Genomic DNA, 27,513 nt, shown 5'->3' with positions numbered 1-27,513 from the left:
TTCATGAAAAAAGTACGGGAAAATTATTCGGATGGGCGATTCGGATGGGACTAAAATCGTGGACATTCTTTGAAATTCGTAATTCACAGGTAAGAAAGCGAAAAAAACTACGGTTATTTTTCAAGTATACAATTTGCAGATTTGTATAATGGAGTCAATTATAATTGTGGCTGGTCTCGGAATTCGGATTTTGGGGCTATTGAATCTGTATTGTCAATATCAAATCTCTACTGTATGCAGTTTATTAGATAAATAGGTGAAGAGTTTTATATTGATTATCTTTTTTGCTGTTAAATACTTTCTCTCGTACCTTAAAATAGAATCTCTGACTTATTCAATCTATCATTTTTGCTTATTTTCAGTAGCAATAAGTACCGCTTCTGGTGAAGTCTATAACGATTTTAATGTCAGTGTCCGATGTCAATTACGTTACGTCAATTAATGCAATTTTCTGATATAAGCGTATATTGTGCTGAATTTTTAGTCACATTGTAGCAGTCTACCAGTTTTATCAGTTTTTACTGCTCAGCCGCTTTAGGCGCTCTTTCAAGGATCCCGCCTTGAGTTTACCCGATGATGCCTGTTTTTGACTGCTGGATGCATTCGGAGGCGGTCGCTTCGTTTTCTTCAATCTGTAAGATAGTGAGTAATGGTTGAAATCTGTGGAATACACATATATGTCATACTCACAGTTCATTTGAGAGGTGCAAAATTTCTTTTTTAAAGATGTTCTTAAAGTCATGCGAGAAAGACGTCCATGGTTCGAAAAACAGCTCCGGTTTGCACTCCTCTAGCGTGCCCGACTTAGGAGTGAATTTATAGAATATCATCGTCTTGGTGAAAATCTCCCGACACTCGTCCAGTTTGCGATATTGCTTCTCAATTCGTTTGGTCGCCACCTCGATAAAGGCTTCCATTTTCTCCTTGAATGGATGAATGTTGCTTTCTGTGGATTTCGCAATGACCGCATCTGTAGTTCGGCGACAGTCTGAAACGATAATAGTTGTGAAATAACAGTCTTAAGTGGACCAGACCAATTATAATTTGGAGATTTCACACACTTACCGTCAGTTTTCGATTTCAGCGTATTAAGCTGAGCTTTGCAGTCATCAAAGTCGACCAGAACGGCTCGATCCAGATCGCCAGGATCCGGTACTGGTAGCTTAACGTCATGCAGCAGCTGTCCGTTCTTGCGGCACTGGCTAATGTATGTTTTGATTATGAAATGTAGCAGCGTAATATTGTTGTCTTTTGATTTAACATCTTTCAGTTTGCCGAGAATCTCCAACCCAAATCCATCGGCCTGACCACGCGTTCGATTGCCTCCGTTCATGTAGTTACCGAGAGTTAGAATAATGGAAAACAGATGCTTGAGCTCTTCATTTTCTATCAGAAACTCACAGGTATGTTTCACTGTTTCCAACTTCCTAGTAACCGTGATATAATGTTCGTCGAATTCCGCCTGGAAGACGATGCAGGAAATTCGTTCGGAGAATGAAGAAATGTTAGAGATTCTCAAAAGGAACTGTTCCGGTGGATCCAAGGGCACATTTCCCTCAGCACATTCCTTGATTTGTGCTAGCTCTTCATCAGTAGCTTTGATTTCCATAATCTTTTGCAGGGCTTCCAAATTGACTACCGAAGTATCGCAATGGTAGATAGCGAACTCAATTTCGTTGAAATCGACGTGTAAACTTTTGGCAAAGATTCCCACGTTCTGTGATCGTTTACTGTCTAGCACCTTGAGGGTTTTTTCAGGTTTTTCAACTTTCTCTTTAATTTTTGGAACCACCACCTGTCGGGAAAAGAGCTCGGTAAATTCGTCCAAATTATCCAGATTGGTTTCTTCCAGCTCTTGCCAAAGGGCGAGCTTAACCTCCGGTTCCGCTATCTCACTGCTCGAGTCCGTTTCGGTAATTGGACTGATCTTTGGTGCCACTATCCTAGTCCAGTAGAGAGGTTTCATAGGCTTGGGGGGATTAACGGCAGATTTCCGAAGAGCTGGAATGGGTAGAAGTTTAGTACTGGAATTGTTAACATAATAGCTCTACACATCAGTTGCACATTTAAGGTATAGTGAGGGTGAATTGGTGTGACATTGACTATACATATTGTCTTTTGTTTAAATCAAACAAGAAAAAAATCTGGTGATTACGTTAAAAATTAGGAAAAAGTTTAATATGTACACAGTTTTAGGGATTGGTTCACGAAAACGTGTCAATGGACAAGCATTCGTGTGGATTAGACAAATATCGATCTACCATACACCACGTAGAGGAGAAGTCCAATATTAAAAGGGCTACGACCGTTATTAAGTTTGTTTTACTACCAACTGGAATAATAACTTATTATTCTACTTCTGGGAGCGTCAATTTTTTGGATGGCTGAATTCGTCTAGTTTGCATAAAAAGAACTAAAACGTGTTGCTAAAAAGAATAAAAAATAGATTTAAACTTGAAAATGATGATAAAATCAGAAATGTTTCGAAATAACTAGATCTTGTCTTCAGTCAAAATTTACGTGGTTTTTCGAACAGACTGATAAAAAGAACATTTATACGGCAAACTCAAAAACATATAAATTTTACACACTAGGTCATTGTAACGTAAGTTAAAATTGCCAAAGGAAAATACTTGTGGATTACTGGAGAAGAGCTTCAAATACAAAATTCTGCTTTCAATATTTGTGTGAATGTTTCTCCTATTAACTACAATAGGACACAAAAACACTGCAATCTGATTTTATCATTCGGCAAAAACAAAGAGAGAACACAACGCTAAAAACTAAGTTACTCGAAAAATCAACTCAAAGTTGCTACTTAGTAAAAAAAACCTCTACAAAATTCGCTGTGAAGGCGGTGGAGAGGAGTTGAACAAAAACGCTTACTATTCGTCTGATACCATCCTCCGGGCGTTGGTATTGGTAATGGTAATGGCGGTGGAGGTCCGGCCGCAGCCGCATGGCCGGGGCCGCTCTGAGCGTGAGCAGTGTTTGACGGTAATTTACCTGGTCCCGTGGGAGCTACAACGGCGACGAGCGGCGGCGGTGGTGGTGCACATGGTCCGCTTCCTGGGCGTACGGAAGTCGCTGGAATTGCAGCAAACGGCGGTGGTGGTGGTGGTGGCAAGGGAGGTGCACCCGGTATAGGCGGAGCACTGCCGAGAGGCCGTGGTGCACCTGGCGGCATCGGTGGAAGAGGAGGAGCCTGGGGTATTAACATTGGAGGAGGTGGTGGTGGCGGCGGCGGTGGAAGAGGCGGTGCCGGTGGCGGAGGACCAGTTGATAGAAGGGATGGTAATGGGGGAGGTGGTGGAGGAGGGGGCATAGGAGGGCATGGGGGAGCTGGTGCGGTAGCTTTCACAGTTACATGCTCTAAGTCAGTTTGAGTTTCTTTAGTGACAACATTTTTTGATTGAGCAGAGATTGAATTGGATATGCTTCCAATGAGATTCTCGTTTTCGGTTGACCGCACGATCTGCTTGCAGCAGTTTTTACAAACGTAGTTTGAGCTGTTAGCCTCGTTAAAATTATTATTAAACACGGTGCCATTAGTCAGGTTACTGATGCTATCACTAGTATTAACGTGTGGCAAGGAACATTCTTTGCGGTTAGAAGAAATACTGTTAGGTAAGCTTGCATTATTGCTGTTGGAATCACATTCAATCAAAAGTTTTCCATTAGTACGTGGTGTTTCCTGTTCCCCTTCGCTACTAACAAGTGGAGGAGCCATGGGTGGTACTCTAGTCGATGCTTCCCGTTCGTGTTGTGTGTTCTTTTGCTCTACTGGATAGATTGTCACTTCACTTTCATTCAACAAATCACTGAGCAAACATTTCCGATTTTTCCCTTCAACGATCTCTACTTGACTTGTATCAGCAGCTTCTGCTTCAATCAGTAATGTTCGAATCAGTTTCTTCACATCACTCAATGTTTCACACCTGGTCACTTTGTTTTTCAGATCTTCCACATTAAAGTCGGTCTTGGATTTGGGGTCCGTTTTGGGAGTGCTGGTTTTCGCAGTCATGCAAGACTCTTCGCTTAGATCCACTTTTTCCGTGGGACCCGTAGTGGAATGTGCGGCCGATTTGGTTGCTTCGACGGATGGTACTACGTGCGGCCAAACAACGTGCGGTTCCAAACGGCCCGGTGTCAGTGGTGCTGGCGAGGGTACCTCTGTGTGTGTCCATTGGTACATAAGGTTTGGCTGTTCAGAAAGAGGAAAAAAGATATATTAATATACAGGAAAACATAAACATAAATTCAATAAAGAACAGTTCGTTCCAAATGCATTTTGTTCAAACGGCCACTAAATTGTGAAATCGTAAATGAACCCGATCTTGTTAGTGCATATTATCATCATCATCACCATTTTCTTATGTGGGATGATGATTACTGCTTTGCGCTGCTGCTGCTGCTGGGTGAAGAACAATCGTACTCAATTGTTAGGTGCGGGCGAAGAGTGTAACAAAACTGGATAAGCCGTGATTTCCAATTAAGCTACTAAGTAACCAAATTGCTCAAATTTATAAATCAGCAATGACGCTAACTTCAAATAGCTAGAATATACTCGTTAGTTGCCAAGCTTTCTAATGAATTCTAAATTTTGGCGACTTTTCAAACAAACCCAGGTAACCAATAAGCATTTCCAATGCAATTTAAAAACAAGCCAATAATCATTTAAGTTGCCTTAAATACTACTTAAATGCTATTTTGGCAAAATACGCGGCTACTTTACTGCTAGCCCTCTTATAGTGCAGACAATGCTTATTTGCAGCTAGTTACCAACAAGAAGAATTTAAATAGAATTTTGGATGCCAATTTGCAACAGTTATGCAGTCAAAAAGCTGATAAACAACAACCTGCAGTATAAAACGCCAGGGATGCTAATAAACGACTGATTTACTGCTTATTTTAATGCTTATTGGTTACCTGGGAAGTGTTCATGGATGCGTCTAATTTAACTCAAACTGATTTTGGTAAATGCTGATTGTTATGAAACAGAACTGGGTTAAAATTAAACGAATAAGGAGTTAAGCGCAGTTGAAGCACGATTGAAACGAAACGAATATTGCGAAACTAAATACTAAGCCGCTTTGGTCTCTCTTCAAATGTTGAAATTCTAAATTCTAAGTTAATTTATGTAAACTTAAGTCTACGAAGCAGAAAAAAGTACTTTTGGTTAAGTTGAGCACAATAAGATCAAGATAAAATTCGCAACAAAATCACCCAATCAGACAAAGCCAAGCAAATTAAATGTGTGATGAAACACTACCAGGAGAACCAGGAAGAATAACAGACTACAGGATATATCCTGCACCCGGTGAATGTTTGCTGTCGAGGAAGAAACATGTGCAGCTGGTTTTCGAGCCGATTGGGGAGCGGCTACCCAGGACCAACAACACTGGGAAACAATCAATCAGAGTGATCGCCAGGTAGCTTTGTAAATATTTTTGCATTGGAAAAAGCTACTTTGGATCACCAGATCTCGGGTTGCTGCAAAATTTTAACATCGTTGGCCATTATTCTTGTCACGTCGATGTGCAGATTGTGGGATCATATCACCGGTTTATACATTTCTTTCCTGCCGACCTGGGCGCTCACATCCCAGATGACAATCTTGATGTCCCGTGGCGAACAGCTATCGTACGTTGCCTCCATCCGCGCATTGAACCGTTGCTTATCATCGTCGGGTCTACCTCCATGCGAGCAGTGCACGTCACGGCTGCTGTAATTAAATAAACGACTCTTTATTCTACATAGACACATCCTCACGTTGATCTCCTTCCAATCTATCACGCGATCCTGCATTCTGCCCTTCATTACGAAGACCGTTTGCAGCTCCATGGTTGTTCCACCGCTCTGGTAAAACTGGCATTTTGGCTGCGGATCTTCCAAGGTTTCTCTCCCTGCGACAGATTTCCTGCAGAGCCACGATGCCCAGTTAGCGGAATCCAAGCTGTTCGAGTACATGCGAAATTTAGCGATATGCAGTTTCAAGTATCGAATTTCCATTCGTCGTCCTTGTTTCGTAGGCTAGGTCGATGTCAAATATTCCGATCCGTATTTGCTTAAATTTCCGTAGTTGTTTGATGCCGAGATAGCACGTTTCTTAATTCAGCTGCCCGCTCCGGATCAAACGCTGCGCTTAGCTGCTCCTAATGCACACCTCCTATGGGCTAATTGAATAGATCATTACGATTCCAATCTTTAGCGTTATCGAAAAATTCTTCGAGTTCGGTGAAGCAGCAAGCAGTTTACTGTTTCGGTTTCGGTTCGGTTTCCAGGCTTTAACTAACTAGGCTATATAACTCTAGAGTAACTAACTGAAAATCCGATGAAATTCGAGTAGTTGGAGCAGTCGGTTTCAAATATATAAGTTTTTATATAAACGTTTCAATATAGAGTTGTTTTTGTAACAAAATTACTATAACAACTAAAAGCAATTCTCAAGTGAAAATTTTCCCTTAAATTGTACAACCAGAAGCCGGATTCGATTACTCACCCGAAACGTTTCCTGGAGTGGCGCCAATTTATCCGGGATCTGCTTGATTACGCCGGCCACCATCAGGTTCGTGCAATATTGCAACATTACCGTGTGCAGTTCCTGCTCGTTGACCGTTACGTTGGTGAACTGAAGTGTAGACGCAAGCCAATTCATCAACATTTGACCTACAAAAATGAAAGGGAACAGAATCAGCAGCGGTAGGTTAATCATACTATCGAGACATCACCGGCGGGTGACGCAAATCGCGTACAAAGTTCTGTAGGTAAAACTTTATTATCAGTAGTAGACAACAATTGATAAGCTGAAGCAGCGACAACAACGGTGCTGCTGTTAGTGGGAAGAGACCGTTTAGGTTGGTACAACTTGTAGCATGGATATCGTTCACTAAACACTACAACCAACACACGGGTTTCGTAAATCAGGCAGAGCCAAATTATACTTTGGCCGAGAACTAATTTTTCACGGTAGATTACGCGTCTAATTAGAGCTTTAAAGATTTCGCACTTAAAATGAGGTTTTTTCCACTCTAGCTGCAAACGGCGGCGCGACCTTCTACGCGATGTTTCGATTCGATTCCGATAATAATGTCTCAGCAGAATGCGAAACTTTTCGGCTCGATCTCCGCGGGTCTCGGTAAATTCGGTAAAATGGAGAAACTTTTTCTCCGGAAAAAGTTTCTCTTTAAAGTGTTTTTGCCTAACGGTTGCGATATCACTCATTTTCGCGACTACAAAACGTTCGCGCGTGCAAAGGAAAATAAAAAACAAATGAATTTATCTCTTCACCGGGGGTGTTTGTATTTTGAACTGAAACTGATTTGAAGCGAGCACTCAACCGGTCCTGAACTTTTTTTGTATGCTCATGTTAACTCTTGTGTGTCAAAAGTGCCTTATCGGAAATTTTCATTTACTATTACTATCGAGTTGACGGATATATGAGGGATAAAATACGATATTGGTAGTGGTTAGTATCTAATGAAACCGGTGCGTTATCATATCTCATAATGAATTCCGGCTGACTATAAATAGATCAAAACGATTTTTTAAATGCTATAGTAAAACATTAGAGCCATTACGTTTATTACTATTACATATTAATTATTAATATGCGTTAATACGTTAAGTTGATAACTAACTTGATTCAGAGGAGGTCCTTAGTTAAGGTAACTTGCAAACACGAGTAAATTTGTCAATCGACATGAGATTCGAAGTTATTTACCGTGACCGCTCCTAATTCTGCGCAGCTCCTAATTCTGCGCATTTTTCTTTATATAAGTATTTTTTAACATTGTGCATAACTATGATCATTGTGTTATTTTTTTATAAATGTCTGTTGAATATTACATCATTATTCACAAACGGGCCATAATATTTGAGAGCGAAATAATTTAACGTGAAACTGAAAGTATTTTATATGGCAGAAAGCATCGTCGTTAGCACCAACGCTAAGATTGTCCTTCTAGAAAATTAACAAATTAATGATCGAAATTCTTTGCAATGATCAAATTACCCAGCATAATTAGAAAGAATAATTAGTTTTAGTCATGTTTTAGACAAAAAGAGTGATTGCATGCATTACTTTCCTTTCAAAAATGCGATGCAATAATGCGCAGAGTTAGGCACAGATTTTTTATCCATATTCCAAATTCTGCGCAGTAATGTATCCTACGAAGAAATCGTGAAAGAATACGCAACCTCACCCAAATGGCTGAGGTATAGAGGCATGAAAATTCAAGTAGAATCTTTAACTTGCATTGATTGGAGTCCTGTGCTGTGTCTCGGGGTCCGAACCTACGAGCGCCAATTCATGAAACCATGTCTTCTATTTTTTTTAATGTCCAACCTCATGGGGCTGTCAGAGAGTGGGGCAGTGGTTTCTGTATGAAAACACAATTCTTAGTATTAGACTAAAGTGTAATGTTTAGTATGCAGAAAACCCGAATCAATTCGCCCTTCACGTAATCGAGAATAATATATTTAATATGAGGCAATCAAAATGATAACAATATTCCTATGCCACCCGGACAGCACAAGAAGGCCGGATCATGGATTTAATTATGGTAATGTCTAATGCCGAATTTTTTGGTGTGCTTTCAGCGTATAAAGACATAAACAGCATGGCAGGAGTATTTATTTTCACTTTCTGGGTGCGCAGAATTAGGAGCAAACATGCGCAGAATTAGGAACATGGGCAAGAAAGTGCGCAGAATTAGGCACCGTGGATAAGTTTACAAAACGAAAAATATACTCAATTGTTGGTCGACTTATAATTCCCATATTTTTCACCCGATATTATAGACCGTAGCACTACACGTTGCTGATATCCACGTTGTTAATTTAAATCTAGAATACTTAGAATAGCGGAAGAATCAGAAAAATGTCTTAACTGCGCAGAATATGGTACGTTCACGGTACAAACATTCGAATAATTCAATGAAACTTGACATCGGAACTGCTTTATGTGAAATTTATTGAGCTGAAAATAATGGTGTCAAATCATCATGAGGGATGACGCACATTTTTTGATAAGTGGGACAGTCAACAAGAAACGTTGTTGGTTCTGAAAATCGCCAGTTATTCCATGAGAAGCCTCGTATCGAACAAAAACTGATATGAATTGATGTTTACGCTTGCGCGGTAATGATTAATGATGGTAATGGTAACCGATTATCTCATGTCAATTAATTACAAAAAACGCGTGCAACTAATAATTCTAATGGATTGTGCCAATTTAGTAGAGAATATTCTCTTAACCTTCTGATATCCAAAAAGATGTCTATTTTGTAGATTACAACGCTTGCCAAATTTTAGTGTGAGTAATACAAAGCCCATTAGGATTAATTTGCTAATAACCCCTAATAATTTCAATTTTATTCGATTCTTAAAATTTAATTAGTGAAATAACACTTAATTTGGTTAAAATTAGGTGGGTATTTTTGATCCCAGTACGTACCTTCAAACTTTTCGTAGGCGGAAAAGTTGAGCTTCTCTGGAACAAACGTGGGGCGAGAGATTTTGCTGACTGGGGTACTTTCGCCGACCTTTCCGGAGGACAACGATACCACCTTCCGAAGAACGTTGCCCTCGCCTACTGACAACCTCGGGGTCGTCCACTGTTGCTGGTCGCTAGAAACGGAACTGACCCGCTCGATGGATTGCGTAATCGGAACTAGAATCATACTCAATAAATGTATTCAATGAATAACTTAAAGTGAAAAAATGACTTACGAGGGGTTGCGTAAAGAGAGTTAGGAGTTTTTATCTCGGTGAGTTCAACTTTCTTGACCCGCGCAACGTTGAAAATGCTCTTATCCTTAGTTTCTTCCGTCGGCGTAGTGACTGTGTCGGCATTTTGAATGTGTACAGTGGCACAAGGGGTCACCACATTATTGCGCAAGTTTAATGCCATTTCCACACAATTGTGTTCCACAGTGTTCTCTGCAATTACAACGTTTTCTTCACAGCACCCGTCCAAGGTGATATTGCTTACGGCTTCCACATGACAATTGTCTAGCCATTTGTCGTTGCTACTTTTAACACTAATGTTCGAAACGTTCGTGATGGTGAGCTTTTCCCGCCAATTATCGTCGGCTAATTGATTCGCACTCAGATCGATCGGTTCAATCTTGTGCACACTGAGCTGCTGTAGTTTGATGGCCGCGGTAGTTGGCTCCTTCCGGACCGGAGTCGATTCTTCTTCGTCAGGTGCGGCCGCAAGATCCTCCTCGGAGTAGTAAGCTTGATTGATTTCCGTAGCAAACGGTCCGACCGGTGTGGATGGATCGGTAAAAATGGAATCCGAACTGGACGACGTGTTGTGTTCAAGCAAGTGGAATACTCTGCCGGGGCGGTCTGTGTGGAAAAAACAAAATGTTTAGATCAAGAATATTAACTATTATGAAGCTAATTTTTGGCATTTAGGTGGAATTCCTAATATTTCTTCATCGTCGAGGCAAAACATTAATAATATTTTTTCGTCAAGTAAGTTGTAAATATTAGAAGAGGTTAGTTATTGAAACGTATACGGTATTAAAATTGTATAGGATTATAACTTTTCTTTCACATCGTAATTAGATTGAGTAATTATTAAGTTTTTGTTCGATACCCGTGAATACCAAAGAACGCACCTTTTAATTAAAAATACTGTGGTTTATTTTTTATTCTCTTTGCAAAATTTGAAATAAATATTATTACTGATTTCGCGATGCTGCTAACGGGTAGCTCATTGTTAAAAAATCTTGATCGAATTGAAAAAGAAAATGATATTCTGGAATCGGGGCGGATGGCTTCTTAAATTATCTCAATTATAAATTATCTATGTATAGTAATATTCATGTATAGTATACACAATTTACAGCTTTATGTACTATTTTATCGGAAACTAATCGACGTATTTGAACAAGCTTTTTTTGTTGGTATTTGTGTTTGTTTTCGAACTACTGAGACACTGAGGAAGCCTGCAAGTCTTAGGTGAAATACATATCTGTCGCGAATAAATATACATAGTAGAATTTAATTGGAATGTTTTCTTTTTTATTAATTTCAGGTTTCGTATTCTACTAAGACGCTCCAAAAACTTCAGATACGGAAAACCTTTTGGCAACACTATCTACGGATATCCATATTTGTTTACATTTAAAAGTTAGTGAATAATTGAATTGAAATATTCCGATACGCCAAATTGACTGAATTTTAGTAGTAGGTTAAATTACAACGCTGCCACAATTACGATATCAGACCAAGCTAGGTGAAGAAGTGAACCATTTAGAAATCATTTAGATTGCTTGAGACCCTATTCCTCTTGTTAACTAGAAATGTCATTCAGCATCAGCAGTTATTGAGTGCGCGAGTACCAAAGTAACAATATTTCTAACCGCAAACTTTATGCCCCTGTCCAGTAAATTTCGATTTGTCGGGTTCGGATCTTGAAAAAACGCATAAAATTCGTGTCATCATGTCAGTCACCAAGTATAACAAGAAGTCGTGCCATAGTTAATCCGGATTTGAGCAACTCATGCTTCGATAAATTGGCTGATGTGCTCACCGGAATTACGGTGAAAACACAACCATTTACGTTGAACCAAAATGAACCAAAAAATATGTAATTAAAAACAACCTAATGGTGTATTAAACCGTCCAGTAAGCTCTAATTCAGTTAGGTTTCCTGCTGCCGCAAACAGTTTTGCTTCTGCGGTATATGTTGTTTATGCTTCCACTTAATGTTATCATCGTAGATAACGTTTCAATGGAACCCACCTGTCAAGTAACTAAGAACTATTTGGACAGTAATAAACAATTTCAAATGCTCCCACCCAATGCCAGGCATTTTTGTCATTTGCTAGATGTAGCTTCTTTCAGATGTTTAAAACTTGCTTGGAGGAGAACACTGGATATTTGAACAAGAAAAAAACTAAGTAAGGGACCAGTACCAAAACAGATTTTTCCGCGACCTCTTTTTATGAAAAAACTTCGCAGTGTTGGCAAGTCTTGCTTCAACAAAATCGTCGTCCATATAATCGATAAGAAGTATTGAAAAAATAGAGGAGTTCTGGATCCGACCGCAAAGTTGACGTAGGACTACGTTGATCTAGTTGTTGCATGATTTTTGTATAATGGGCATACTTTGGTTTACGAAATTGAAGTCTGTGACAAGTTATTAAAAAATGTTATACTGATAGATCCTAAAGGCATCTGCTAGAAACGTATACTTTAAAATCCGTAGCAACTGTAATTCATTGCTTGCAAACTAATGTTTATTCGTTACATCATCACTAAAATACAGTCAGAATTTCATGATAGTAAACTACTTGACAAAACGTATCATTATTTTCAATTTTTCAACAGTATGGAAGAATTTCCAACCGATTAGTGCAAATATCTTTGAAATCTATTGGAAATTGACTGAATACTAAGGGTGTAAAACATCACTTTGATGACATCTTTTCCAACCAATCTCGAAACAGGGATCTTTAGTTAGAGAATGGTTAATTAGTTTCAATTTTTCAATAGTGCACACTTAAGAATTAATAGTTTTCTTTATTTAGGTCAACGCATAGAAGATTTTCCGATCGGTTGGTGAAAAATATTGAAAATCGGTCAGGAAAATAAAAGAAGATTCCACAACCCCCTTATTTATCCATTATCCAGCCCGATGTGGTTCAAAGATTAACCAATACCGACGATCCACCAGGGCCCAGGAGGAGAAGTGGGTTTAATTTGGTGGGCAAAACAGCTCTTTTGTGTGAGCGGCTCCGAACCGTTGATTTGCTGCTGCGAACCGATTCAAATGAGCGGTTCATGGCTCGCAGTTCGTTGTTCGGCAGGTTGGCAGTTCCGAAGCAAACTTCGAGTCACCTTCGGGTGCGTTTGAAAAACCGTGGTTCTTATTCAAGAGCCGTTCGTTTGAACGCTCTTCTTTGTGAAACGGTTCATTTGAACGGCTCGTGAGAATAGATGCCATTTTCACAGATTTTTTCACCCGCATAAATTTGGGACCCACCAAATATGTCAGTTCCTGTAAGTTCTGGTTCTACCAATGTGTCTGATAATTAAAGTACGTCATAAACTATGTATATTACAGAAAAAAATGTACTAGAAACATTGAATATTGCGGAGGAAATGATAGGGTCGGAAATTTATGCGTGTGAAAAAATCTGTGAAAATAGCATCTATACTCGTGAGCCGTTCGCCCATCTCTAAACGCCGTTTAATCCGGTTATAATTGGTTGCTTGGTTTGATCCGCGAATCTTCCAGTTTGGGTAAAGTATGCGACACATAACTTCTAAAGCGTTGCTTCAATGACTCTCCATTACTTAATTTCCCCATCGCGCCTTGTCCCGTTTTGTTTAGACACTATCAACACCCTTGTTTTATTCCTATCTTCTACCGTCCTTCCGTATCTTGTGAAAAACTACCGTTACAAAAAAAAATAATTTTGCCTGACCTCATCAGAAGGTCAAGAAAAAAACACTAGGTTGGTCGGTAATCTGGAAGGTTATAAAGCATTAAATGGCAAAGAATATGGCCAGGAACACAGATACGATTAAAGGCGATTGATTAGAAATGCATAGTGTCAGGACTTTTTATGAATCGGCACGGTTTAATTTGAAAACTACAGCGACTAGGAATCATATGGAGCGTTGCACTTCAGGAAGTTCGGTGGCCCAAATTTTGGATGAGGAAAGTGGCACGCAAACCTAGTGTACGCCTCTCTTTCAGGTGTTATACGCCCTTATTCTGCGAGTCACGTGACTCAATACGACAATTGTCACTCGCGTTACTTGCCACAGCGAATTGAGTGCTGCCACCTAGGTGACAACCATGTCACCTAGGTAACGAACCCCTGTCACCTAGGTAACGAACCCCTGTCACCTAAGTGACAAACCGTGTCACCTAGGTGATAAAGCGAATCACCTAGGTGACAATTGTCACCTCATTCGCGGTGACTCCAAATTAGTAACGCCACTCGCCTCGCAGAACAAGGGTGATAGTGTTATATCTAACATATTCCAGTGTTAAATCTACTTCAGCATCAAATACAAGTGTCTACAATAAACTCTAACGGAGCTGCGGTAGGTCCGATATATCAAACACAAACACGATATGGAACTCGTCATTAGAGATTGAGAAGCAGGAATTGGAGAATCGTCAACCAAAGAAAATGTTAAACATTTATACCAAGGATTCTAGGAATCGCAGTATATAGCACATATTTTCCACTTTTTTTTGGTGAAGGTGGGGAAGAGCGGAAAGGAAGGGGTGGGGGGTCCAGTCCAGGAAGGTCCAGTATTGGACAAAAGGTAGGAGTCAAAATGACTACTTGTCAAGCATAGCACCTTCACCAAAAATTTTCATTTCTTTCCCTACCGTCCCTTCATCAATTGTAGAACCTTCGTTTCAAAAAAATATTAAAATTAAGTTGGCTTTGGGGCTCCGTAGCCGTAAGGATACAGAATCTGCTTTGATTAGCCAATGGCCTTGGGTTCGAATCAAGGCCATTCCATATCGAGTGGCTTAAACATAGGTTTATTCTTAGGCCCCTCATTGCGCTTTCTTCATGCTGAGTTCTACATTTCCCGAAGACGGTTTCCAATTGTTATTATATTAGCCATGTGGAACTATTGCGGTAATATCCTGAACCGGAAGTACTCGCCAATGTCAACTTTAACGAGACGAAATAGGTTTGGTACAGTAGGACAGGCTTCGAAGGAAGGGCTAACCTTTCATACACAAAGGCACGCATATAAATTAAAATATAAGCTTGTCGCTTACTCAGCAAAGATTAGGTGCAGAAATGCAGCGCAGAATACAGCATGCACCCGGGCAATAAAGGGTGTCCACGATAAAATTGCAACATCTTCAATATTGCTATGACTTGGGCAAAATGGATCGAAATTTTGCATGGAGAAAGTTCAAAGTGCATTGTTTACACTGTGTCAATCTTTACAGCAGGTGTGCAAAGATCTAAAGAATAGCGTCGAAAGAATAGCTCGTTCGCGAAAAAGTTCTGCACAAGTGCATCGAAAATGGGTTATGGACGACGAGACCTACGTGAAAGCGGACTATAACCAGACTCCGGGGAACCAGTATTTCACTGCAAAGGATAAGTTTGTTATTCCAGAGAACCTCCGAAAACTAAAGAAGTCGCAGTTTGGCAAGAAATTCTTGATTTGGTAAGCAATTTGTTCGTGTTGATAGCGGAATACGACTTTCGTGATACAGCACTCGTGCGCTAATTGTACGTCCTCTAATCATCTTTTAATTGCACGTCCGCTAGTTGCCCGATCGTGCAATTAAAAAATAGTTAACTGTCAAATTACACGTGGTTTCCTAGGTGGTTGCTATAAACAAATATGCAGCGTGGCCCAAAAACACTCTCTCTCTGCATTACGTAGATATATTACAAACAAATTAATACAAATTTTGTTAAACTTTGACGAATTGGAACCTATTCACTAAGCTTTTGGGTCGTTTGTAAAGATTTAAAGGTTTTTCCCAAAATCTAGTGCACTTGGGAAGGCCTCTGAAGATTTCTTTACGGTGATAACGCATCACGTTTTACAATAAATATTAGCAGCCATCGTGCAATTAAAAAACGAAATTCGCTAGTCGCATCGCCTCATTAGTGCAATTAGCGAACGAATGCTGTACCATGATGATCCGGTGTATTTGAAAGAGTGTCTCCAAAAGCGGCTTCTGCCTCTTCTGAAGTCTCACTACTGTCCTACGATCTTCTAGTAGGATTTGGCTTCATGCTATTACGCAAAGGCAGTTCTGGAGTGGCAAAAGGCAAGTAATGTCGATTTCGTGCCGAAAGATCACAACCTCTCAAACACACCGGTGTGTAGCCAATCGAGAAATACTAGGCTATTATGAAGCAGAATCTTCTGAAACATCCTAAAGTAGTCAAAACTTTCGAAGAAATGAAGAAAGTATGGGTAAATATGCAAAACATGTCGATTTTGAGGTAATGCAAAATCTAATGTGTGGGGTTTTGGCCAAAGTACGGTCATTCGCAATTGGAGGCGAAATTTAATAAAATAAAGACGTTAAAACTATGCTTAATTGTTTCGTTTGATGCCCTAAAAGATTGATAGCAATCCGATAAAAACTCGAATTTTGCGAATTAATTTTTTGTGTTGCAATTTTGCCGTGCACACCCTTCATTACAATAGATCAATAATGTTGTGGTCGAGCGGAAGACTAGACAAATCTCGAGGCATTTTACAAGCAAATCAAATAATTTAGATAAATATTCTTTTGGGTCATCTGAGTACTACTACAAACCGAACTGAAGTAATCTGATCTTATTAAACTTTGTATAACTTTCATAACAAAATCAGAACACTTGATACGTCTATATCCGACATGTCAGGACGGTTACGGTTTTTCTACAATTTATTCCATTTATTTCGAATACATACTTTTATGAACATACTTTTATGCTTTTCTCTACTTTTTCATAATCACTAAATGTTTTATTTCAAAAATTTCAAACATTTTTTCGTTTCTAAAGATCTTTACACTAACTTTGTTCCGTGCTATGTCAAGAAATCTTTGCATGAATCTAATTTGGTCTCTTTTGAATATTAAAGAATTCAATTCTTGTACTATTGCCAATTCCGCGAATAGATGAGAAATTCTGATAAATTAAAATGATGCCACCAGTGAAATTTACCACGCGTTGTAAATCTTTATCTCATCATTATTAAAACTACTTCGCATTTCAGTTAACAATTCGATCCGTTAGAATTATTTTCCTAAAGTCGCATGTTACTCGATTTCCATAAGCCAAACTTGAATATTTGTCTAATTATCTACATGGTTGATAACCATAAAATTATTACAAATTACACACTGTGTGTGTTGACCCTGTGCACTGTGTGTTGACCTAACCAAACGTTATTCAAACGTTAGGTATACTTCCAGCATTAAAGTTAACCAATGTAAACGCAAAGTGATTACGCTCTACACTGCATATTGCCACAGTTAAAAGTTTATTTCAAATCAGGTGATCATGGAATTACCGCTTTGAAATATCTCTCATTTCTCTGGGGGAAATCCAACAGATTTCCGCTTTAAATATAAATTTCACTACACTTCATTGCACTTTCACTGAACTTAACACTTTTCGGGAAAAGTCGCATGACATTTCACTTACTTCAAAATTTACCGTAATTTTTAAGCTTAATTTCAATGCATAGTGCACAAAAGCAATTTTTTATTTCAGTCATCTCTGAACAACCGTTCTGAACAACTTAATTTCTCCAAGCCAAATCACAATCATTATTTCCGCTTCGAGTCATGCTCATCAACAGGTTACACATGTTTAGAGTAAGAACAGCATATATTCACGCCAGTATTGTCTATTGTCCGCTATCGAAACTTTTTATCAAGTTTGTGAAATTACACAACCGTATACGATGATAAAAATGATACTAAACCACTGAAAATTGGCTATGCAACACTGCCCTTTACTTAATGCACCGTTAGTTCTGTTTTTTTTCGACGTTTACCGGCAATCCCGTACGGGCAAGTTTGTTGAACTGAGCACTGAACTGAGAGCCCACGATGTACGGCACGCGTTCGTTAGGTATCTACACTGCACTGCAAGCATCCACTTTTTCGGTAGCTTACTGGCGGGCGACTGAATCGCAGACTCACGGCACGGTGGCGGTCGGTAGGTGGTCTGATAAGGCTACTTTGAATATTGAAAGTAGATAGGCAATCACCACGAGTCCACGAATCGATCTCGTCCAATGACAGCGAGGTATCTATCGAAATATTTACGTCTGGAACGTGAATGAACCGCAAAGCTCGCCGTACAAACATTGTGTAGGATGCAGGCGTTGAATTGCGTTCGAGATTGGATCAACGAAACGATCAAGGTTGAAAACGCGTACAAGCAATTTTGTGTTATAATTTATTTCCCCTCACTTTTTCCTAATAATAGCGGTTGTTAGGGTGAATTTTAAACGGGGAAGTACCTCTAAGTTGACGAATGGTGATTATTTATGTAGTTATTTGATGTTCAGTTATTTGCATCAGATGAAGCTTTTTAAGGTACGATATGCAGTGTTTCAAGATGGAGGACTGGTTTTGTATTTTAGGTCACCACATTCATGGCGAAATGGAGCAGTTAGGTGATGTGATCTGAGCACTTACCTTTGCATTGTTCCAGTGACCCTTGCGCTGAAGTAACGTTCTCGCTGAGTGATTGGGCCCGTTTCCAGGAGTCAGTGGTCACTATAAGTGATCCAGACTTTGGATCGTAATTGTAGACGATCTGTTGCTTCGTTGTGCTTTCATTCAGAACCAGTTTGCTACTGAGGCTGTTTGGGTTTGGCTTTGTTGCTATAGCAGCAACCGAAGCCGGTAGGTTGCTGTTTAGTGATTCCGCCGTCGATGGCTGTGTTGGTGATGTGTTGTTGTTTTGGTTCCTTTGTACTGGTGGCGCTGGTGGCTGAGTGGCGCTGATCGCGGTGCTGCTGCCAATGGAGGTCAGCGACTCGTTTGTGCCGATTTTGTTATTATTGTCTGCACTGGTCGATGTCGTCATCGTTGTTGATGAGTTACCCTTGATCGCGGCGGCCTCCGGTAGTGCGATAGATGCGGCGTCGCGGGCTTCGGTTATGTCATGCACACTATCGGCTTTGTCTAGCGGTGCCGTGATAGGGCCATTATCACCCATGTGCTGTGCCGCATGCGCTCCTGGTCGGTGTAAAAACAACATGGAAAAAGAGTGAAGATGATCGTGCATGGAAAAGAAACGGATAATCGCAATATAAACAGGTAGTCTTACAACTAGTTTGATACCATGATTGATCTTGCAATCGAATTCTCTCTGATATATGCCAATGACGGAAGTTATGTGTGAGATTTTTTCATATTTCTACATATGACAAATTATGTGACAAATAAAGGATATTATCTGAGTAAATAGAAATTCAGTGCGTGTTTACCGGGATGCGTTTATTTTCGCAAAAACTCAGCAAGTCAACATTAATTCTTGTAGCCTGCACACAATTGCGATACAGCAGAAGTTCGAATTTGGAAACAAATGCGTGTCGCCTGTGTTGCCGTGCGAATCGAAACCGTGCTAAAATTAGGACCCTTTTTTGATCTGGAAAAATTCAATATAAATATGTCAAAAATTGACTATTTTTTAATTGTTCAAGTGGTTTTAACCAGTTGGTCATTCACCAAAAAAATTGACTAATTATTATTATTCAACGATTTTTTTTTGCGATTTTATGTTTAATAACCTGGCAACACCTGTCGCAACACTTTTGACATCCTTCCGTTAGACGTAGTACTACGTCAAAAAAATGTCACCTTTCGAAACATTCTATAACTGCAAACTTGTTTTTATGCTGATATTGACGCACTAATTTTAAGCCATTCAAAATTTGTATGCGAAAACAGATTGATATTTAAGCACATTTTTGGAAGTGAAATATTTTGTGTTTCCTAAATTGGTCCGTGCCAAAAACGAGACATGTCAAAATGTGCAAAAGAATTACTCAGAAGGCTTGCAATAGGCACAAGGCCTGAGAATCATTCAGTCTTCATATTTGATATATTTATGCTAAATCAATCAGAAAGTTTGGCTGAAATCAGTAGCCAGTGCCATAAGTTTTAGAACCATTTGAATTGTAATGTTTAAAAACTGAAATACAAGAAATTTACTCATACAAGTTGAATTGTTCTGAATTTAAATAGGGTATGTTGCTGCTTCGTCGTAATTGCCTTTTCCCGTCCTATGCAACACAAATTATTAAAAATATCAGCATTTTTATGACACACAATGCAAAACTAGTTAGTCCCTAATATTTTAGTTTGTTGTCTATCATACGCGATCAATCAAAGTGAGCTGAGATCTATTTAAATGCTTTTTATCATTAAAGAAGTCCTACCAGCCAAATTTCCTACGTTTTTTCATTCGACGAAGAAGAAAATGACGACTAGTCGTTTTAATTTCCGTCATTCATAAATGAAAATAACTCACGCAAGGTATTGTCGTTATTCTACAGCTTGGAAAACTTGCCTGACCTGCAGAAATTTTGCAGAATAACATTTGTCATGCCGTCCTACACAAATACAGTGGGATTTAGAACTTGGCATGGTTCGATTTTGGCATGATTCGATTTTGGCAACAAAAGTATCCGTTTTTGGCAACACAAAATATTTTACTCCCAAAAATATGCTTAAAAATCAGTCAGTTTCCGCATACATACTTTAAATGACTAAGAAATATTGCTCTAAGTGTGTCCACGGAAAAAAGTTTGCGGTTTCGAACAATAATATTTATATTGCCGTAGGACTACGTCTTACCACAGGTCGCCAAAAACTTACTTGCAGCTCACGAATAGCTCTTGACGGATTTTGTAAACATAAAAAGGTTGCAATCGTTGATTAATAACATTTAGTCAATTTCTAACGCACTTACATTCAATATTTTCATATTAAAAAGGGTCTCGATTTTGGCACGGTTTCGATTTTGGCAACATAGACGACACGCATTTGTTGCCAAATTCGAAATCCAACTGTACATGCGCGTTAGCTTCGTAAACATTGTTGTGATTTTTAGTTCGGACGATGAAAAATTTTGATGGACGGATTTTAAAACGGTACGACGAATTTAAGAAATGAAGTCAGTTGCGTAATTTCAATAATATGCTTTAATAATAGCTTTTCAGTGATTTCAAAGTTCACGGATCGGAAGGTAAGTGTGTTTTAGTCAAATCAGCACAAGAACTTTTGGAGTATTTAATAAATCCATCCAACAAATGATGAAAATTAAAATGGCTTTACTTACTACGACGGGAATTAGAAATAAACCCTACCTTACGTTCGATTTAGTTAAACTATACTGGAATGCAGCTTGAGTATTTGTTGTCAGTTTGAAGTATTTGTCAGTCCCGCCAATTTTACGCTCGACAGAAGGCCAATCACAAAAGTTGATCAAAATCTTGTTGTTCTACATCTTAAAAATTATATTCAGTGCAGAGCACACAGTTAAAATAGCATGGGGCGGTGTTGTTATTACCTACAACTTAACTTTAATTAGCGCCTTTATGCTCAAAAGCATAAAAGGCTATATTAAAAGACCAATGAATGAAATGATGATGCCAACAACATTTTTTATGCTAGGAGATAGAGAGAGGAGATGGTTGGTAAACGGCTGGATAATGCGGAATATAGACCCCATAGTGGTCGTTAGCCTCTTATCCAGCAACTGCGATCCCGACCTCCTCGTGGTACCAGCCGGAATACGAGCAACCTTAGCGGCAGGCTTGGCATACACTTTTCGCTTTGATTTTGCTCTTTTGATTACTGCTCCTCACCCAAGCAGAATTTGAAAAAGTGGTGTATGGGGCATTTGTAGAACTAGTAATTATCTATAATATTGTTGAAGAAAGTGAAGTTTTATCTTTAGTATTTACGGCGCTGTAGGGCAGCAATGCCGTTGGTAGCAAAAAGAGCGCTCTTTTTGTTACCAAGGGGGTAGCAGCCTTATAGCGCCATAAATACAAAATGCACAGTAATGCTTACTTCAGCAATATTGTAGATAAAAGCAAATTCTACAAACGCCCCATACATCACTTTTTCAAATTTTGCTTGGCTGAGGAGCAGTAATCAAAAGAGCAAAATCAAAGCGCAAAGTGTATGCCAAGCCTGCTTAGCGGAGATCGGGTAACCAACCCCGGTGGAAACTAAGGTCGTATACTAACCGGGAAGTAGGTATAGTGAGTCTCAGCACTATAAGATGGCAGCCCCATCACGAGACTCGGTAGTGTTGCCCCAGTACGGCTACACACCTAAATTTAAAAAAAACTTACAAGCAAATTCGTAGCGGAATATTCGGCATCGACCTAGGCGACGGAACAAGGACGACGAATGGAGACTCGGTACTTGGAACTGCAGATCGCTAAATTTCGCAGGTTGCGAGCGGGTGCTGAACAGCTTGAACCCCGCAAACTCGGCATCGTGGCTCTGCAGGAAATCTGTCGCAAAGGAGAGAAGGTATGAAAGATCCGTGGCGGAAAGGCCCAGTTTTACCAGAGCGGTGGCGCTACCAACGAACTGGGAACGGGTTTTGTAGTGCTGGGCGGAATGCAGGATCGCGTGATAGGTTGGAAGGCGCTCAACGAGAGAATGTGTGTATTGAGGATAAAGGGCCGTTTCTTCAATTATAGCATCATTATCGTGCACTGCCCACTGTGGGTATGAAATGGAGAGAGTTACCTGAAAGGAGCGTCAAACATAGCTCTGGCTCTCTCAAGCTCCCACCTGGCGCCTCCACGCAGATCTATAAGTCAAATGATGACGGTCGATGGCCTTGCCCGGAAATGCTTCATGTACTTACTGAAGCAGCTAAGCTACACGGAGAATAAAGATGTAGTTGCAACCATATTTATGGTTGTTTTACGCACAAACAAAAATTTTGTTTTGTTTCAAACTGAAATGTATGATTGAAATGAAAATATTTATTGTTATATCAATGTTAAGTTCAAATTTGAAATTTCTTTACTTTTAATTCAAAACTGTTATTTTCTTGATTCAAACAGAATCTCGTTTTGAAACAACAATATTTTCAGGTTGTTATAAAAATCTTTTATTGAGGTTTAAATCAACATTCATTTTGTTTGAAACAAACTGGAGCTTTTTCGCTCCGTGTAGGAGGTGCGAACTAGAGCGCCTGTTCTCCAGGTGAGGGGCGGCTCACCCAGCCCCTGTCTCGTAACGGGCGGCTGAATATGAAATGCTGTGTCCCGCAAGCTATACCTAAGATGGCAGACCCATCAGCGGGATGTTGGAATCGTGACCCCAGTGAGGTAGTATACCGAAAACTCAATTACCACGAACAACGAACAAAGAAATTCAGGACGGAACAATCGGTATAGGACACGGCAAGGGACAAGGAAACGATTAAGGGATAACGATTGGAAACTTGGTACCTGGAATGTCCGAACTCTCCATGAACCGGCACGGGCTGGGTTGCTTGCTCGAGAGCTGCATCAACTCGGAGTGGAGATCGCTGCTATTCAGGAAGTTCGGTGGTCAAATTCCGGAGAAAGAGAGTTCCGTGCAGTAGACCCTATTGCAGGCACTTTTTTCAAGTACCACATCTACTACAGTGGCGGTAAGAAAGCAGAAAATGGAGTCGGTTTCGTAGTGTTGGGAAAACAAAAACAACGAGTTATCCGGTGAAGGCCCGTAGATGACCGTATATGCGTGTTGACGATTAAGGGCAAATTCTTCAACTATAAGCTAATCAATTTATACGCACCGACAAATGATAAATCCGATGATGCTAAAGACGAGTTTTACGACAGGCTTGAGAGGACCTATGTAGAGTGCCCAAAACACGACGTGGAAATCATCATCGGAGATGCATACGCGCAGATCGGGAGGGAGGAATTCTTCCGTCCAGTTATTGGAAGACATAGCCTGTATCTGTCGACCAATGATAACGGTCTGAGGCTCGTAAATTTTGCCGCAGCCAGAGGGATGGCCATCTGTAGCACCTACTTTCCACGTTTGAATATTCGGAAACACACCTGGAGGCATCCAAATGGAGACTCTAGCTCTCAGATCGATCATGTCTTGATTGACGGTCGACACTTTTCGGATGTTATCGATGTACGGTCGTGGACCAAATATCGACTCTGACCACTATCTCGTAGTGAGTAAGATTCGCACAAGGCTGTCGAACACGGCGAAAGCTCGCTCTGAGATGACGCTGCGTTTCAACATCCAGCGGTTAACGGCAGCAGTGGAGTACGCCAGGAAGCTTTACCAGCGAATCGCAGAACAGCAGGTAGAAGAAGAAGATATAAATGGGCTGTGAAGGAACATCCATGGTGCCATCCAAACAGCAGCGAGAGAGGTGGTAGGCACGACCAGCGTAACAGCTGGTTTGATGCCGAATGCCAGTGAGTGACAGATGAAAAGAACCAGGCCAGGAGTCGCATGCTGACTGCGGCAACGCATCAAAACAGAGAGAGATACAGAGAAACTAGAGCTGCGGAAAAAAGAACCCATCGTCTAAAGAAACGCGAGTACGAGGAGCACGAGCTCGCCGGCGCAGAGGAGCGATACGCCAGCAACGACACACGGAGTTTCTATAAAACCGTGAGATGCAGGAATTTTGCCATGCCTGTGATGTGCAATGATAGTGTTGGCAATCTGCTTACCGACAAAACGGCGGTAGCAGCCAGGTTGAAGGAGCACTTTCAGACACTATTGAATGGAGAGGTAAATGCGGAGATCAGCAGGGACAGGATAGGAATTCTAAGCGATGATCAAGCTGTGGAGTCACCAACACAGGAGGAGGTTGAAAAGGCAATCAGTGAGCTGAAAAACGGTAAGGCTGCTGGGAAGGACGGTATCCCGGCTGAACTTCTAAAAGGGGGGAGCGAGCGGCTGTACGAAGCAATCCACCGGATCATTGTCAGGATCTGGGAGGAAGAACAAATGCCGGAGGAGTGGTTGGATGGCCTCATTTGCCCAATTTTCAAAAAGGGACATCGAATGGAGTGTAAAAACTATCGAGGAATTACATTGCTCAATTCTGCCTACAAGGTGCTTTCCCGTATCCTGTTCTGCAGACTGAGCCCGTTAGCGAAGTCCTTCATCGGCGAGTACCAAGCTGCTTTTCATGAGGGTCGCTCCACGACGGATCAGATGTTCACCCTGCGTCAGTTGCTAGATAAGTTTCGGGAGTACAACTTGCAGACACACCATCTGTTTGTGGTCTTTAAAGCGGCGTACGATTCAGTTAAACGAAGTGCAATGTGGCAGGTTGCGGTGGGCTGGACACGCGGCCAGAATGCCCGATGAAAGAGTAGCCAAAACTATTTTCAACAGAGAACCAGGAAGAGGCCGTAGACTCCGAGGCAGACCCGTACCCGGTGGGTGTGTGCTGTCGAAGACGATGCACGTTCAGCTGGTGTTCGTGGGGATTGGAAAACGGCAGCCCAGGACCGATGGTACTGGAGGACCATAATTCGTTCGGCGCAGGATCGGTAACGGACCGTTGCCACTAAAGTAAAGTAAGTACATAGTTACATTTCTGAATCAACAGGGGAAGAAGAAACGGGGACGTCTCGTACCAACTGCTTCTGATTAATGATTAAGTTGATTAAGTTTTGATTTTCGTTGGGAGTAAATGTTAATTAATACTCCGGACCCTCAGGGATGGGACAAGTACATTTACTTACTTGCCCTTGGTTTAAACCTAGGTTATAGCGCCTTTAGTCGCTCATATCAGATCATTTCAAAGTGTTTTATCATTAAACCATGATTCATGTGTTTTCCTGTGGACAGGAATGATTCCTCCTCAGAATAAAAAAAGAGAAGAGAAAAACTCACACTCTACTCAGTTGCGAATTATTGTGCTCCGTTTTGTTTTAACTTTTCTCTTTTTACTGACTGCGATTGCTCAGCAACCTGCACATTGATGTTCTGCCTTCTACTCATTGAGGAGTAAACTGAGCAACAAAATGTGAATACATTTTTTGGCTGCCCATTATATGGGACACAAAAAAACTGTTTAAACTTCTCGCAGCGGCAACAGTGCAAAAAATGTTACATAGGATGATAGTGGATGATAGATAGGGCAACATTGGAATTCCCGTGCAGTTGCTTTTTCGCTCAATGAGAAACTAAAGTTTGTTTATATTTCTCTTTATTTTAGGCCTGTTTCGCTTTGCGTGGATGAATTTCTCATTTGTGGCAGCAGCTTTTTGCACAATGAGTGAGGAAATGGCAAGCCTGCCTGTGGAATTCAGTGATTACTAGCAGTAGAAAAGCTATGTGTTTTCCACGATGATCGAGGGTGCGTATTTTTCGGTATAGGACCTTAGTTTGTAAAGTTATCGTATATTTAAAGTAGAATGGGGTAAGTGGAGGTGTAAAATCAATGCTTCACCTTGATGCTTTGGTCAAGTAATATAAACTAGTATGGTTGCCTTTTGCCTCTACTCAGTCATATAGTACGATGACCAAAGCTAATAAAACAAGTAATTTTATATTTTATTGAAAACTGTTGGCCCCTTGACAAGTGAGTGCTCTACTGATTCGAGTTATTGAAAATGTGATCCTCAAGTTTTAACCATTTCAAGCAATCGAGCACAAACATTTCAATATTTAAAGACCTCGTGTCAGTTCTAGTGGCTCCGTTTTGTGAAGAATTACTCACAGCTAAAATATTCAAATTGATTTTTTTTAAAATTGTTGTTGATGGTGATGTTAGAAAATTATTCGATTGTAAAAATCAAATTAATCCAGCTATTGATTTCGTAATTTTGAAGATGTCAAAAGAACTAATCAATACAATAATAAATAATTTATTATTAATGTTGAGTTTTCTATTTAGCATGCATTCCGTTAAAACAGAGGTATTGAATTTTTTTTATATTTCGATCTGATTTCTTTTTCAAATATTATGTTTGGAGCAAAATTGATCAGTAACATAGTTGTGCGTTACTACTTATCAGATGTTCCTTAGTAGTAGATTTAATACTAATTGCAGAATTATGTACTTGAATTGCTCGAACACGCAAGGCAGGCAGTGGCAAGTATTGTTGCAATTCAATGTAAATTTATGCACCTCCAATTATACAAATAGCAGCGTTGGTGTTAATTTCGTAACGATTCGCTATACAGGCACAAAGAAGATTGCCGATGTACTTGACAGTTCAAATATATGCAATACAAATAAAATGTAAATGAGAGAAAGCAACAAGTTAAATAATTATTATACCTAGTTGAATTTTATACGCATAAAATTTCCAGAATAAAAAATCAGCTGCCTAATTAATAGGAGCATATTAATTTGTTAACTATTTGAGTAGTTATACCTAATTAACATTTTCTAGACTTTCAATAAAATTCAAGAACCCACGAATACATGGGTATATTATAAAGCGTCCCGTTTGTCCGTCAATTTAAATAATGAGAATTAAAAATAAATTTGAACCATCCTAGCGAGCGTGCTCACTGGTAAATATGCTCACCCAACAATGGCACAATCTAACGGGTGTGCCTGCACGTATCATTAAAGAAAACTTTTCCATGAAGCAAGCTCGTTGCGTCTTACCTGCCACTGTTTTGGCGCACTTTTCAAAGCACTCGCTGCTGGAGATGAACTCATATTCGCGCTTCAGCGCTGCACTTTCCGCCAGCAGCGAATCAGCTGACTGTGACAGCTGCTGGCGCTGCTGCTGACCTTGACCGGGGTGGTTGGGTGATGGTGCTGGTGTTCCACCGCCCCTAGCGTCGATCAATATATGCGAAAATCCATCCTCATTGTCAGCGTCCACTTCGGAACGGCTGCTGCAGTCGATGGCCACGGTGGCCGTGCCGTCCCCATTATCCAATTGTAATTGCTTTTTCTTGCCAAATTTCATGAAACTCCGCCCTTTAACTAGATTGTGCTTCGGCAACTTCTGGAGGCTGCCGTCTTTGATGCTCTCACAGCTGGCTGTCTGTGCGTTTCCCAT

The 27,513-nt window shown here is 40.2% G+C and overlaps 1 protein-coding gene across 1 annotated transcript; it reads right to left on the bottom strand.

Annotated features, from left to right (window-relative positions):
* Window positions 1-511: 511 nt before the first annotated feature.
* LOC128740489 (protein cappuccino) lies at window positions 512-27,513 on the bottom strand. Its single transcript, XM_053836032.1, has 9 exons — window positions 27,111-27,513; window positions 18,170-18,715; window positions 9,733-10,356; window positions 9,458-9,673; window positions 6,503-6,669; window positions 2,887-4,204; window positions 1,066-2,001; window positions 691-988; window positions 512-632 (listed from the first exon to the last, which is right to left on the bottom strand). The coding sequence occupies exons 1-9, from the start codon at window positions 27,511-27,513 to the stop codon at window positions 512-514; spliced, it is 4,629 nt and encodes a 1,542-aa protein (XP_053692007.1).

This window comes from Sabethes cyaneus, chromosome 3 (genome assembly GCF_943734655.1).
Source record: "Sabethes cyaneus chromosome 3, idSabCyanKW18_F2, whole genome shotgun sequence".
Lineage (NCBI taxonomy): Eukaryota > Metazoa > Arthropoda > Insecta > Diptera > Culicidae > Sabethes > Sabethes cyaneus.
The sequence above is the reverse complement of the archived record's forward strand: the minus strand, read 5'-3'. Positions and strand labels throughout refer to the sequence as shown.

Coding starts and splice junctions, on each gene's coding strand:
- LOC128740489 (XM_053836032.1), bottom strand. CDS start 27,513: ATGGGAAACGCACAGACAGCCAGCTGTGAGAGCATCAAAGACGGCAGC. Junction 4,205..6,502: donor CACTCCAGGAAACGTTTCGG/GTGAGTAATCGA, acceptor CTTTCTGAACAG/CCAAACCTTATGTACCAATG. Junction 2,002..2,886: donor AGGATGGTATCAGACGAATA/GTAAGCGTTTTT, acceptor TACCCATTCCAG/CTCTTCGGAAATCTGCCGTT.